At 34.4% G+C, this 14,055-nt stretch overlaps 1 protein-coding gene across 1 annotated transcript in view; it reads left to right on the top strand.

Moving 5' to 3' along the window:
* The window catches only part of LOC108317005 (contactin-associated protein-like 3), a 224,020-nt gene extending 216,737 nt beyond the window's left edge, over positions 1 to 7,283 (top strand). The window contains 2 exon segments of the mRNA XM_037745235.1: positions 3,520 to 3,616; positions 3,618 to 7,283. Coding sequence (XP_037601163.1) covers positions 3,520 to 3,616; positions 3,618 to 3,711 — 191 coding nt within the window. The 3' untranslated portion in view covers positions 3,712 to 7,283.
* Positions 7,284 to 14,055: the final 6,772 nt, after the last annotated feature.

Here is a 14,055-nt window from a genome sequence, read left to right as displayed (position 1 = left end):
TTCTTCTTCTTCTTCTTCTTCTTCTTCTTCTTCTTCTTCTTCTTCTTCTTCTTCTTCTTCTTCTTCTTCTTCTTCTTCTTCCTTCTTCTTCCTTCTTCTTCTTCTTCCTTTTTTTCTTTTTGAGACAAGAGTCCTATTTCCTCTCACTGCAACCTCCGCCTCCCAGGTTCAAGCGATTCTCCTGCCTCGGCCTCCCGAGTAGCTGGGATTACAGGCGTTCACCAGAATGCCTGGATCATTTTTTGTGTTTTTAGTAGAGACGGGGTTTCGAAAATAGCTGTATTCCCTAGGACGTATGGGATATTTGTCAAGGTAATGACAACTCTTGGACAGACCCAAAGCAATTATGTTCAAAACAATGGAAACCTCAGCTAATTATCAGAGCACATATTTTATGGTAGTTTAATGACAAGGGACATGGTTTAGACACTCCCATGACAATGTTTCACTTATTTAAGAAGTTTTAAATACACACATTATTTAGCGTATTAGTATTTTAAAGTGTACAATTCCCTGTCATTAAGGACGTTTACAATGCAGTGCAGCAGTAACCACTGTAGGTTTCACTTTTAATCATGCTTTGGAAAGAACTAATCTAATATAGGCTAAGAATGTTTTGTGCTTATTTTTAATTGAAGAAAAGTAAAATTAAACATAGTTTAAGCGTATGTTTTGGCAATGAAAACTGGTTTTTTTCTGAAATATAAATTATTTAGAGCTGGCACAAAAAATAAGCATTCACCTTTCCTTGTTAATTAACGGGTGAATTATTGAAATCTTAATGGTATTCTTATTTTGCAGACTCTCCATAGCACATACAAAAGTTAACCAGGTGTGTTTTTTCCTCCAAAATGACAGGAAACAATTTAGACATAATAAAGTTCTGATTAAATTTTAGTCAAAACTAAATTCACATTCCTATCACTATCTACATTCTTTTTCTCTTAGAAGTAAGTAAGATGTAAATTAAAAATACATGACCTAATGAACAAAAACTGTTTCTAAACAGTTTCCTGTGGGAATGTGGTCAGTAATGCATATCTAAAAGGTATACTTTCGTGTTCAATTTTTTTTGTTGTTTTTTTTTTTGTTTTTGTTTTTGAGACGGAGTTTCGCTCTTGTTACCCAGGCTGGAGTGCAATGGCGCGATCTCGGCTCACCTCAACCTCTGCCTCCTGGGTTCAAACAATTCTCCTGCCTCAGCCTCCTGAGTAGCTGGGATTACAGGCACGCGCCACCATGCCCAGCTGATTTTTTGTATTTTTAGTAGAGACAGGGTTTCACCATGTTGACCAGGATGGTCTCGATCTCTTGACCTCGTGATCCACCCGCCTCTGCCTCCCAAAGTGCTGGGATTACAGGCTTGAGCCACCGCGCCCTCGTGTTCAATTTTAAATCAAATCCAATCCTAAATCAATCTTGCTTTTTTTAGGAGATTTTTTTCATTGTGATGCCAAAGTAATAACATGCTGAACATTTTCAGACTAGGCTTCCAAAGTCCTACAGATATTTACACAAATGTCAGGGCTAGTGCCCACCTTTTGGTGAGAAGGTAATAATACGTTGATGATAGAACCAGCTCTCATCTTTGGAATTATATTCTATTGCTTGTGGTCAAGTATCATTGGCAAGATTGACTGAGTAGATGTAGGGAAACATCGTAGCAGTGTTCTCTTCCCCTGAGAAATTCTTACTTAGTTTCTGAGGGAAGGAATGAAAAGGAGTCTGTGGAAGGCTTCCCCTGAGCTTTCACAAAGGCAGTCTGCATTTTCTAATAGGGACTGCCTGAAGATATAAATTAATATTTTTATGAAGTACTTTAAATGTATGATGTAGGCAGTGAAAGTGTGGGGGAGGAAACATAATTTCTCCTCATCCCTCAAAAGTTTGTAGTTGGGACAGACCCCTGATTAACAGGAGAAAAACAAGCAAATTTACTAAGGTGTGCAGCTCACAGCATGTGGGAGAAACCTCAGTGAAACTCAAAGCAGTGGCTTAGAACTCTGACTCATCTTCAACAATACATTTGTAGAGAAATGACAGGACAATGGAAAGCAATTTTAGGCTTCCGAAGGCGAGAAATCGTGGGAAGATAAATATATGGGAAGAAACTAATGGGGTACGTGTGTTTGTGCATTCTTCTGCTGACATCCCTGAGCTGATAAGAATGGTCCCCAGTAAAAGAGAATTTACGTTCTGTCTTTAGGTGAAAAGAGGGGAGGGTCTAGAGAGCTCCTCCACCATTGGCTGCTTCTTAATTGCCTTAGCTCAAAATATTTGTCAAAAAAGCATATTTAGGGGTGACACATTCTGATTACCTTCGAAAGCTTGTCTTTATACATATTTATTTCTTTCAGCATAGATTTTAGTTTCATTTGTCACTAATATGATTGCATCAGTAAACAGCATTCTTTGGCACAGCTTCATGCTTTAGCACTCTGTCTGTGAATTAAAACCTGAAACAGTTTATAAAGATACTGGTACCCAGATCTTCCATTCATTTATTCTGATTTACTGACTTAGTGTGCAAATAAGAGTCAAGAATCATGGGCACTGCTAATGGTTTCAGTATTTTAAAACATTTCACCCAGCTCTTTCAAATAGTCCATATTCCAGGTAAAAAAAATTAATAAATATGCCTACAATACTTTTGGTAATAGGGATTGATTACGTATATGCTTACACTACTGCATTTCCAAAGTGTATTATCATAAAAGTATTTGAAAACAATTTCATTAAAATGTACCCATTTCATTGCACTAACAAAACCATGCATTGATCTATGATGATTGCCAAACACTCTATACTTTTAAAATGATTTAAAATTTCCCACTTGTTAACTGAAGGATGCACATGGTCTTAGAGACATGTATATCTTTCTGCTTTTAAATCTGAAAGCATTATCTGAAACTCAATCATCATATACCTGCAGGGAAAAAGCCTAACACAGCCATGTCCAAAAGTTATAGTAGCTCAGAAGTATGTTAAATCTTATAAAATTACTTGGCCTTAGCATTTCTGACTTTTCATGTTTTCAATTTATTATATAATAGTTGATTGGTTTATTTAACCAAACTTAAAAAGCAATGATGTCTACAAAGCCTCTGATTGGAGCAAAAATCACCATTTATATTCTGACATTGAGGCCAGACATGGTAACTCACACCTGTAATTTCAACATTTTGGGAGGCCAAGGTGAGAGGATCACTTGAGCCCAGGTCACTCCAACCAACCTGGGAAACATAGCAACACCCCACCTCTACAAAGAATAATTGTTAAAAAAAAAAAAGAAAAGAAAAGAAAGAAAGAAACAAAGAAAGAAAGAAATAGCTGAACATTGTAGAGCGGGCCTATAGTCTCAGCTACTTGGGAGGATCATTTCAGCCCTGGAGTTCAAGGCTACAGTTAGCTATGATCATGCCACTGCACTCCAGCGTGGGGGACAGAGTGAGACCTTCTTTCTAAACATAAGAAAAAGAAAAAAACTCTGGTGTTTTATTTTTTCTTTGGCCTCCCTAGGTGTGATAGCAGTGGTGATATTTATTTTGCTTTGCATCACTGCCATAGCCATACGCGTCTATCAACAGAGAAAGTTACGCAAAGAAAATGAGTCGAAAGTCTCAAAAAAAGAAGAGTGCTAAGACAGCTCTAAACAGTGAGCTCAATGTGCAAAACACAGTCCATGAAAGCCAGAAAGAGCGAGTCTTCTGATTGGCAGCTGTGGCCGTCTCTATCACCGTGACTATGGACTTTCCTGCCGTTGCCATCAGGGTGTATACAGTGGGTGCTGTGCTGTCACCTGGCTGAAGACCAGCAGCCTCAGAGCCTCTGGGAGGCCTCTTTCTCTGTTCGTGATACACAGTCCTCCACCATCAGTTTCCGAACTGTGAATTAGGTATGGCCATTAATCACTGTTCGGTAGTTTCCCTGTTCAAAGGCATTCTTCCAAAACTGTGGTTTGATTTGTGTTAATAATTGTGGGGCTCTAGATGAGAAAATGACTATAAAGCTGTGGCCCTACTTTCTTTCAAAAAATGACAGAACTTTGTTGAGATGTAAAAGATAATGTTGCACTTTAATGTTTTTTGTAACTTGAAAACATACCTGGGATCCCCTTTTTTGACCCTCTGCTGATATTTCTAAAACAGGAAATGCCTCTTAGATTACTTTCACTGGCATTTCCATAGTCCTGGAATCCAAAGCCAAGTGGCCTACCACTATTCACAGCCCTTTTGCTTCCTGTGTGATGGTTAATACAATGCAGTAGAAGCCTGGAAATACTACCATTATTTTTGGTGTATTGCTTTTTCTAATTGACTGTTTTTAATCATTTTGATAAATTTTAATGTTGAAATTAATATTGAATGCTAGCTATGAAATTTTAGTATTGAATTTTGTAATGGAACAGAAAATTGGTAGGTAACAAGATGCATAGAGGATGTCAATACAAGATTGTCTCCCTATTTTTATTTGTAATTTGTAATTACAGTTTTTGTAAATTGTGATTATGTTTTTAACTAAATTTACAACCAGATATAAACACTACTTCTTACACAGAGTTATCCTTTATTTATATCATTAATACTTGAATGAAACGTCATCCTAAACTTATTTCCCCAAGATGTTGAGAGGTCATATCTGTTTTTCTTTATCATTCTTTTCTCTTTTTCTAAAAGTTGTTACTGATATGCCTGTGATTTCCTGTGACTCTATTATGTTGTGCAGACCATCTTTTCAATTTATTTTAAAAAATAGCTTAAATGAAGAGTACTAATTCCTTTTCTAAATTTTGAACTGCTCTAGGCATAAATATCATTGTGTATTATCCTCTTATCTAATTGCTTTTGGAATGTAAACTGAAGGCTGTTCACTCCAAGGAAAGATAGCATTTATATGATGTTTATTAAATCTGCCATTCTGATCACAGGTTTATGAACATGGGGTGAAATTCTCATAGATAACCCAAAATTGAATATATGCTGTTAACTGGAACATGTCCCATTAAGGTTTACATACACATTAAGAGAGCAGAGGATTGGAATTAACTTTATGGAGACAGTTCCAGGAACTAATATTGAAGCAGTGGTTATTTGATAATGCATGCAACCACCATTTGGATTCAATAAACCAATTATATAAAAGCAGTGATGCTATGCTCTTCATATTCCAGATACCAACTGCCTACCAAGGACTAATGAGATGGTATAGTTCTTCCACATCAGGGCAAATTGAAAATACACTAATTCAGCATTACTATTACATAAATGAATTTCCATCTTCTCATTTGTGTTGTTTTTGAAAGAATGAATACACTCTCTCTCTTAAATCTACTCTCAACAAATGATCTCTTCTCAGAATACTACATCTGCACTGAGAGTACAGCCATTGCTCACTGCACTTTTCACAAGACAGCAAAACAGTTGCATTGAATTGCATCAATACATCATCACCATCAATCTTTTCTACGAATTTTTAGACTTAATCTTCTTATTTGAAAGTAATCTCATTTTTAAATAAAATGAAAAATATTTTAGGGAAAGCTCTGAAAATTAAAATTACAAAATTATATGCTTTTTCTTAATTTATAAAAATGTACAGGCAAATATGTTCTATATTGGTTTATGCATTACCTTACCTTCCTTATATATTTTGAGATTATTATGATTTGTTGACCTTTTTTGGTCTGCTATTTATTATCTGTTAAGTTTTTTCTTTTAAATTACTAAACACAAAGCACAAGAAAAAGAGATAAATAGTTATTGATTGCTAGATGTAGAAATAACTATAAATGTATATATTTAAACTTCTGCCAGAGAGCAACCATCTACCAATCAACTTACTAAAATCTGGATTATTTTTTATTGTTGCAGAGAACTTAGTTATTAAACGTTATTTAGATATGTAGATGCTAGTTGCAAGTAATACCCTTTTGTAATATAAAAGTAAAAGCATAATAATTTCCCAAATTTTGTCTTCGAATTAAAAAAGAAAATAACATATAATTATCATTATTCATCTGAGAAAGTTGAAGATTCTGATGCTTAAAAACATCAAATTTCTAATATTAAAAATAGAGTGGTTAATGTGACATTGAAGGGTTATCTCTGTAAAATAGTGACATTGGTAAGTGATATTATCTCAGTATTTTTGTCCAAATTTACCTTAGGAAGTCACTCTAAATCTTTATTGTTTCCTAAGAGTCATTATTTTGGCATAAACTTAACATACTTCGATAGCAGTTCGTACTGATACGTGATATATTCTACCCCACGTCTCTATTACTGTGAAAGGTCATAGTAAATTTAACATTTTCATCCAGACTGTGTATGATCCTTCACTGTAATCGAGACATGGAATAGAACAAGTCATGTATTAACATAAGATTTTTTTAACCTGCTCCCTCAGTTTTATAGATGAGACAAAAATGTGGTTATGAGAGTTAATTTCTTCAAGTAGACAGTACTAATAAGTTGTCATGCATGGACTAAACTCCTGACACTTCTCACTTTTAACCTCAGCCCATAGAGAAGCCTACCTTCTTGCCTTCCCAGTATTATTTAGCAGAGGAGAAAATCACATTAGGCTACTTTGACATTCTGTTTGCCTAGACTGACCAGTAATTCTGGATCTTTGTTCCCATCTTCTCTGAAAGAATATTTGATGGAAGATCTATTATTTTTTAATTTTTATGTACATACTAGGTGTATATATTTATGGAGTATATGAAATGTTTTTATACAGGTATGCACTGTGAAATCATGGAGAATGGGGTATCCATCCCCTCAACATTTATGTTTTGTGTTACAATCTAATTACACTCTTTATTTTGAAATATGCAATTAAGTTTTTAATTGACTATAGTCACTCTCTTGTGCTATCATATAGTAAATCTTATTCTTTCTATTTTTTGTACCCATTAACTATCCCCATCTATGCCCCACCATTACCCTAGCTGTCCGCTACCCTTTTCAGCCTCTGCTAACCATCCTTCTATTCTGTATATCCATGAGTTCCATTGTTTTGATTTTTAGATCCCACAAATAAGTGAGAACATGCAATGTTTCTATGCCTGGCCTATTTCACTTAACATAATGATCTCCAGTTCCATCTATGTTGTTGCAAGTGACAGGATCTCATTCCCTTTTATGGCTGAATAATATTCCCTTTTGTATGTGGACCACATTTTCTTTATCCATTCATCTGTTGATGACCACTTCGGTTGATTCCAAATCTTAACTGTTACAAACAATGTTGCAACAAATAAAAGAGTGCAGATGGAAAATTGATTTTTATGGCTTTTTTCCTTAATAAAATAATGATTTCTTCATGTGCAACTAGAAGGCAAACAAATGCCCCATTTGCTTAGTTTATTCTTGAATCCATAATATAAGCGACACAAACGGATTATTAAAATATTCTTGAATTTGAGAAGAGTGATATGGACACATTTTAAATCAAAACATTGTGAATTGACTGTTTAACCTACTACTTCACTGACCAATTTGGGGAAAGATGAAAGTATTTGTAAGCACTGTTTTGGCAATTTCGTGTAAACAGAGACCCATTTTTTTAATTAAAAAATTGAATTCCAAGAATTATAGAGCTTTTCTATTGGTAAAGACATTAAATATCATAGAGACCATTCCTCTTCCTTCACATCGCTCCTGATGGATGCTCAGGCTAAGCCCATTGCTGATGCATTGTCAGAACAGCCATTAACGGTTGACGCTGGTATACTTGAGTGCAAATGTGAATAATGTTTAAGTAGGTTACATAAAGTTGCCATTACTACAAGTAGTAGCATAATTTATTATGGATTAATCATATGTCAGGAAAATGTACTGAAGAACTACTTCCTGTGGCATTTTTTTTTACAAATTGGTAATAACATAGTTTATTGCCTAGAGGTTGATTATGACCTAAAATTACATTTTTATATTTTATCTTACCATTATTTATTTTAAAATGTGAGGTTCATATTGTTCCATTTGCTCTGTGAATAAAAATACCTAAAATCATAAGGTGAACTTTTAGATTTTGCGATATGACAATGTCTAACTTAGCTAGTTTGTGATGGTACCGAAACATTTAAGAAAGCCCTTAAAATAGAATCTCTATGACTGCATGAGCACTTTATATGACTAATATCACATTTTAATTCCTTCAGCAAACCAGCGAAGTAAAATATATCATTCTCCCCATTTTTGCAAATTTCACGAAGGCCTTCACTGCTTTGATAAAATGTTACACAGATAATTACTGACAAAAATGGGTTAGAATGCAGGTCCTGGTATTTCTAGTTCCTGACTAATTTTACAGGTTGCCTTGCTCCCATAATATGCTCCAATCTAGAACATTCATCTTACTCTGCAGTGAGCAAACATAAGTGATAGCTAAATTTACTTATTGTTCCAAATCTTTACGATATAATTCATATATATTATATACATGCATACATATATATGTGTATGTGTGTTTATACTTACATATTTTTTTGTCTTATTTCACTTCTGGCTAAGGTGGAGTAATAGGGAGCATATTGGCCCTCTGGCATGAAACAACCTCAAACCAGACAAAAAATATGAAACAATGGTTTTCAATACACTGGACATCAGGCATGGAATGTAATCCCTGAAAGATAGGAAACAAGATGTGTGCTGTGAGTATCCCAGCATACAACTGGAGAGAATTTGGGACAGCAGTGCAACAATAGAGCTGGCTTAAGGAAGCCTAGCAGATCTCTGAGTAGAGTAGCTGTTGCTGAGAGTTCAGGTATACAAAGGTGGCTAGAGATTGCAGGACAGAGCACCAGAGGGGAAAGAATTGCACTTGGAGAAAACTCTGCAGATCTGTGGAGGGTCGCCCTTCAATGTGTAACAGAGTGCATTAAACTACCTGAGGCAAGAGAGAGAAACACTCAAAAGAATTACACCAGCATTTATCAACCTTTAAAAAATTATTATTGACCTCCTCAAGGAACCTTTTTAAGCATCTTTTCTAGTCACCTCTCTATGAAATTTTAATATCACACATATACTGCATATCTCTTTAGTACCGTATGTATATCTGTGCTTTATTCAAAAAGAATACTTTTTTCATTTCTCCCACCTCACTGCCCCAAAAAAACCAATTTCTGTCATTTGGGGGACAATATCACCCTCACTGAAAATGCACGTTCACATACAACCAAGAATAGAGGTCGTTGCCACTGGCTATACTAGAAATCCCTGTAATTAATAGGGCATTAGGTAAAATATTCACTGGGGTCTTGCCTCAGTCCTGGCAAGTCCTAGACCATGTATTACTATGGCAGCCCCACTAAACAAATCTTCAAAGATTAGGAAGAAAAAAAGACCAAACGGTTTCCAATAACTGTTTCCAATAATCAGCATCTCTGAGCAAAGTTCAAATGTACTTCCAGGAATAGAAAAATACCCAACACCTAATGTGATAAAATCACTATATTTGGTATTCAGTAAAAACAGGTGTGTGAAGAGGCAGAAAAATAAGATGTATGATGAAGATAAAAATCAGTTAATCTAAAATGACCCAGCACATACACAGATGTTAGAATTACTGATGAAAAATATTAAAACAAATATATTCCATATGTTCAAAGGTTAGGATGTGACATGGATGATATAAAAAGGCTTAAATTAAACTTCTAGAGATGAAAATGTTAATGCATGAGATTAAAAAATACAATGGATATAATTAATGACAGATTAGAGTTTTCAGAAGAAAAGATTAATGAACTTTAGCAATAGAAAGCATCCAAAATGAAACAGAGAGAGGAAAAAAAAAAAAGAATAGACAGAGTATCAGTGATCTATGGGACAACTTCAGTTACCTAATTTACGTGTAATTGGAGTTCTCAAAAGAGAAAAGAGAGTGGATGGATAGGAAAAAATATTTAAAAAAAAATAGGTGAGCATTTTCCACATTTGATGCAAACTATAAATCCACAGATCCAGGAAGCTCAACAACCCCAAGTGGAGTGGGAGTACTCTTAAGAAAACCACATCACAACACATCATAAGCAAATGGATCAAAACTCAGACTGGCAAAGAGAAAAAGAAAGTCTAATACTGAGAACAAAAACAAGGATGATACCAGACTTATTTTTGGAAGCAATGCAAGGGGAAGGGCAGTGGAGCAAAACATATTTTATGCTCCCAGTGAAACATATTCAAACCAAAAGGAGAAAACTGACTCTCCTAGGTTTCTATACCCAGCAAAACCATCTTTCAAGAACGGAAGAAATAAAGATATTTTTCAGACATATGAAAGTTAAAGTAATTTATTACCAGCAAACCTTGACTATGACAACAGTGTAAAAGTCTTTCAGGAAGAAGGAAATAATAACATCTTTGTGAAGATAGAAACATGGATTCACAGAAAGAAATGAGCACTGGCAGTAATAACACCGTAAGTTAACATATAATATCTGCCCTTATTACTTAAATATCTTTACAACATAATTGGCTGTTTAGAAATAATAGTGTCATGTGAGTTCCGTAGCATGAGTAAAAGTAAAATATGTGACAATAGCCTAGAGAGACTAAATGGAAGTATAGTTTGTAAGGTTCTTAGACTATGTGTAAAGTTGTATAATGTCTGTTAAAAGTTGGCTATTGCAAGTTATCTTTACGTTAACCGATCTGTATATTATAATGCCTAAAGCAAATGCTAGAGTAACAAAAACAGTGATACCTAATATTACAATGAAATAGAATAATTTTTTAAATACTTGAAAGTAGACAAAAAAAGATGAGAAAAAGAATAAGTGGGACAAATAGAAAGCAAATAACAAGAGATAGTATAAAAATTTGATAAATTTTACCTTAAAATTAACAACTCTCCTTTTAATACACATTGTTAAGAGAATAAGGGTCAAGCTACAGACTGGAAGAAAATATTTGCAACACTTTATTTGAACAACCATGGATTTTTCAGAATATAGTATATAAAGAACTCAATAACTCAATAATTAGAAAGCAAAAAATAAAAATAATGAATATAAGAAAAAAATGACAAAAAGAGCTATGCCAATGGACAAAAGCACACAAAAAAGTTCCATATTGTTTTGTCATCAAGGAAATACACATTAAAACCACCGTGAGTTGTCATTCTGCCCACCAAAATTGTTATGATTAAAATTATTGTCAGTACCACATGTTGTTGAGAATATGGACCAGTTATAATCCTCATACATTATTGTTGGAATGTAAAATGCTACCACTTAAGAAAAACAGCTTAACATTGTTTTATATAATTAAGCATACATGTAACCTGTGACCCAACAATTCCAATCCTAAATTGAAAATAAATGAAAACTTATGCCCGTTATAAGACTTACACAAGAATATTTGCAGCATCTTTACTTATCCCCAAACTGTAAACTGCCTAAAAGGCCTTCAACCAGAAATTGGATAAACAACATTGTGTTGTATTCACAATGAAATACTCTTCAGCTATAAAGTGGACAAAACTACTGGTAACTGCAACAAACATGGCTGAATCTGAAAAACTTTGTGTTGAATGAATACATCTAGACAGTACAGAGGACGTTCTGAAGTTCCAGAACAAGCAAAACTAAGATACTGCAGCAGAAATCCTGTCAGTATTACCTGGGGTGAGGTAGGATGGGAGTTGACTGCAGAGGAACACAAGGGAAGTCTCTGGAGTGATGGAAACGTTCTGTGTCTTGATTGACTATGGTTACACTGGTGTGGACATTTGTCAAAACTCATTGAATTTCATATTTGGAATTTGTATATTTTGTATATAAATTATACTTCAATAAATATGTACATGTATGTATATATAGTGGATAATACATTTCGATCTATCATGATGTCTATCACTTCACAGCATATTATATTTATATCATACCATATTATAGTTACATAATGGAAAAAGATGAAAAGGATGCTGTATTCTGGGGAGATCACAGAAATTATCGCTTTTATTATTTTTTATACAAATATGTATAAATCTTTCACAAAACAAATGTCAAAAATGTGGTATTTTCACTGCTCTATAGATAAATTATCATATGTTCTATGTATGTAATAAATGTTAAAAACCTAGGTGTTCATTTGTTGTATATGTTTACTTGTTCTATGTGTTTATATGTTCACTGTTCTATAAATTCTCATACATTATATACCATACAATCAAGTGATGAGCTGCTCAGTAAATAGGTTCTGAACACTCTGCATCCCTCATCATGTCAAGCATTTCACATCGTTTTCCTGTAGTCTCCCCAGTAGACATTTGACATTTTCATCCATCATTCTGGAGAATCCTGGAGAACCAGCTGGACACAGGGGACATATTGTTATACCTTGCTTATTGTGCCTTGGAATTATACATATTGAAATACTGTAAAGATTTGCTTTATTTTTATCAGCATGCCTATGTGAAGTTAGATTTCAACTCTACCTCACTTCCAACTTTCAGGAGGAATCCAGATAGTTTCTTAGAAAACAGAAGTGCAAAAATGTTTGCTGCTTGATTCTCAGACTATAGCCTGGGATTAGCAATTTTTAAAAAAATGGCAGACAGAAGAAACTCAAGTGTCTCCCAGCTCCTGGGATGCATGGAAGCAATGGGCTGTCATATCCTATTGAGGCAAAAGAAGTAGTACTTGTTATAGTCCCATGATCAGAAGCAGTAAGAACTTGACGGTGCACTTAAAGTTCTTAGGATGCACCTAAAACTGAGAACAAGGGAAAGCTAAGTGGAAATGTCACCAGGGAAGGACTATGTGTCCTTACTATGCTAAGAGAGAAAAGGATTTAATTAGGTCTAACAGAATATGATGCCATTTCAAAAATATTTTCTGTTAGGACAATTTCCACTCTTAAGTGGTTGTTATTTTGTGTAATGATTTTTGACCTTGGTGGAATTTTACCAGTCTGACCAGATCAGTTCTAGAAAGCTCCTCTGATGGATAAGCGATGAATGCTTTGTTTCTTCACATACTTCTCAGTTAGAAGGAGAATAGTTCAGGCCAAAAGGATGCAGGACCTTAGTTATATATGCCACAATCAGATGAGTGATTATAATTTTCCCACCCTAAAGAAAAATGAGTATATATCATTCTAAAGAAATCTAATTTTCTAACATGTCTGTCTATTATCTATCCACATTCCTTCAATGATTCCATAATAGTGCACCTATTAACCTTCACCACTTGTAATTTTCCAAGGAATTTAGACAGATCTGTTGCCAAAAATTTCATCAATTCTTATGATCTTTTAAAATAGTTTTTGCACTAAATCAGATTATTCAAACTTTCTCTATTTCTACCTTTACCATCAGACCCTCACTAAATCCAGTTAACCAAAATCCAAACTGATTAGTGATGGTAAACATTTTTTTCATGTGTTTGTTGGGCTTATATGTCTTCTTTTGAGAAACGTCTGTTCATGTCCTTTGCCCACTTTTTAATGGGATTTTTTCTTACTGAGTTGTTTGATTTCTTTATATTAAAAAAATACTCAGTATCACGAATCATCAGAGAAATGCAAATCAAAACCAAAATGAGATATTATACCAGTCAAGATGGCTATTACTAAAAATTCATAAACGGCAGATGTTGGCAAGGATGCAGAGACAAGGGAACTTTTATACACTGTTGGTGGAAATGTAAATTAGCATAAGCTCTAGGGAAACAGCACGGAGATTTTTCTAAGAACTAAAAATACAACTGCCATTTGACCCAGCAGTCCCACTACTGGGCATCTGCTCAAAGGAAAAATCATATTTAAAAAGACGCCCATACTTGCGTGTTTATTGTGATACTATTCACAATAGCAAAGTTATAGAATCACTGTTTAAGTGTTGCTCAGATAAAGAAAATGTGTGGTAAATATACACTATGGAATACTATGCAGCCATAAAAAGAATAAAATCATGTCCTTTTCAGCCACATGAATGGAGCTGAAGGCCATTATTTTAAGTGAAGTAACTCAGAAACAGAAAATTAAATACCGCATATTCACACTTACAACTGAGACCAAAATAAAAAATACACATGGACATAAA

This window comes from Cebus imitator, unplaced genomic scaffold (assembly GCF_001604975.1).
Source record: "Cebus imitator isolate Cc_AM_T3 unplaced genomic scaffold, Cebus_imitator-1.0 Scaffold196, whole genome shotgun sequence".
Classification (NCBI taxonomy): Eukaryota; Metazoa; Chordata; class Mammalia; order Primates; family Cebidae; genus Cebus; species Cebus imitator.
This window is presented reverse-complemented; position numbering and strand designations above follow the sequence as displayed.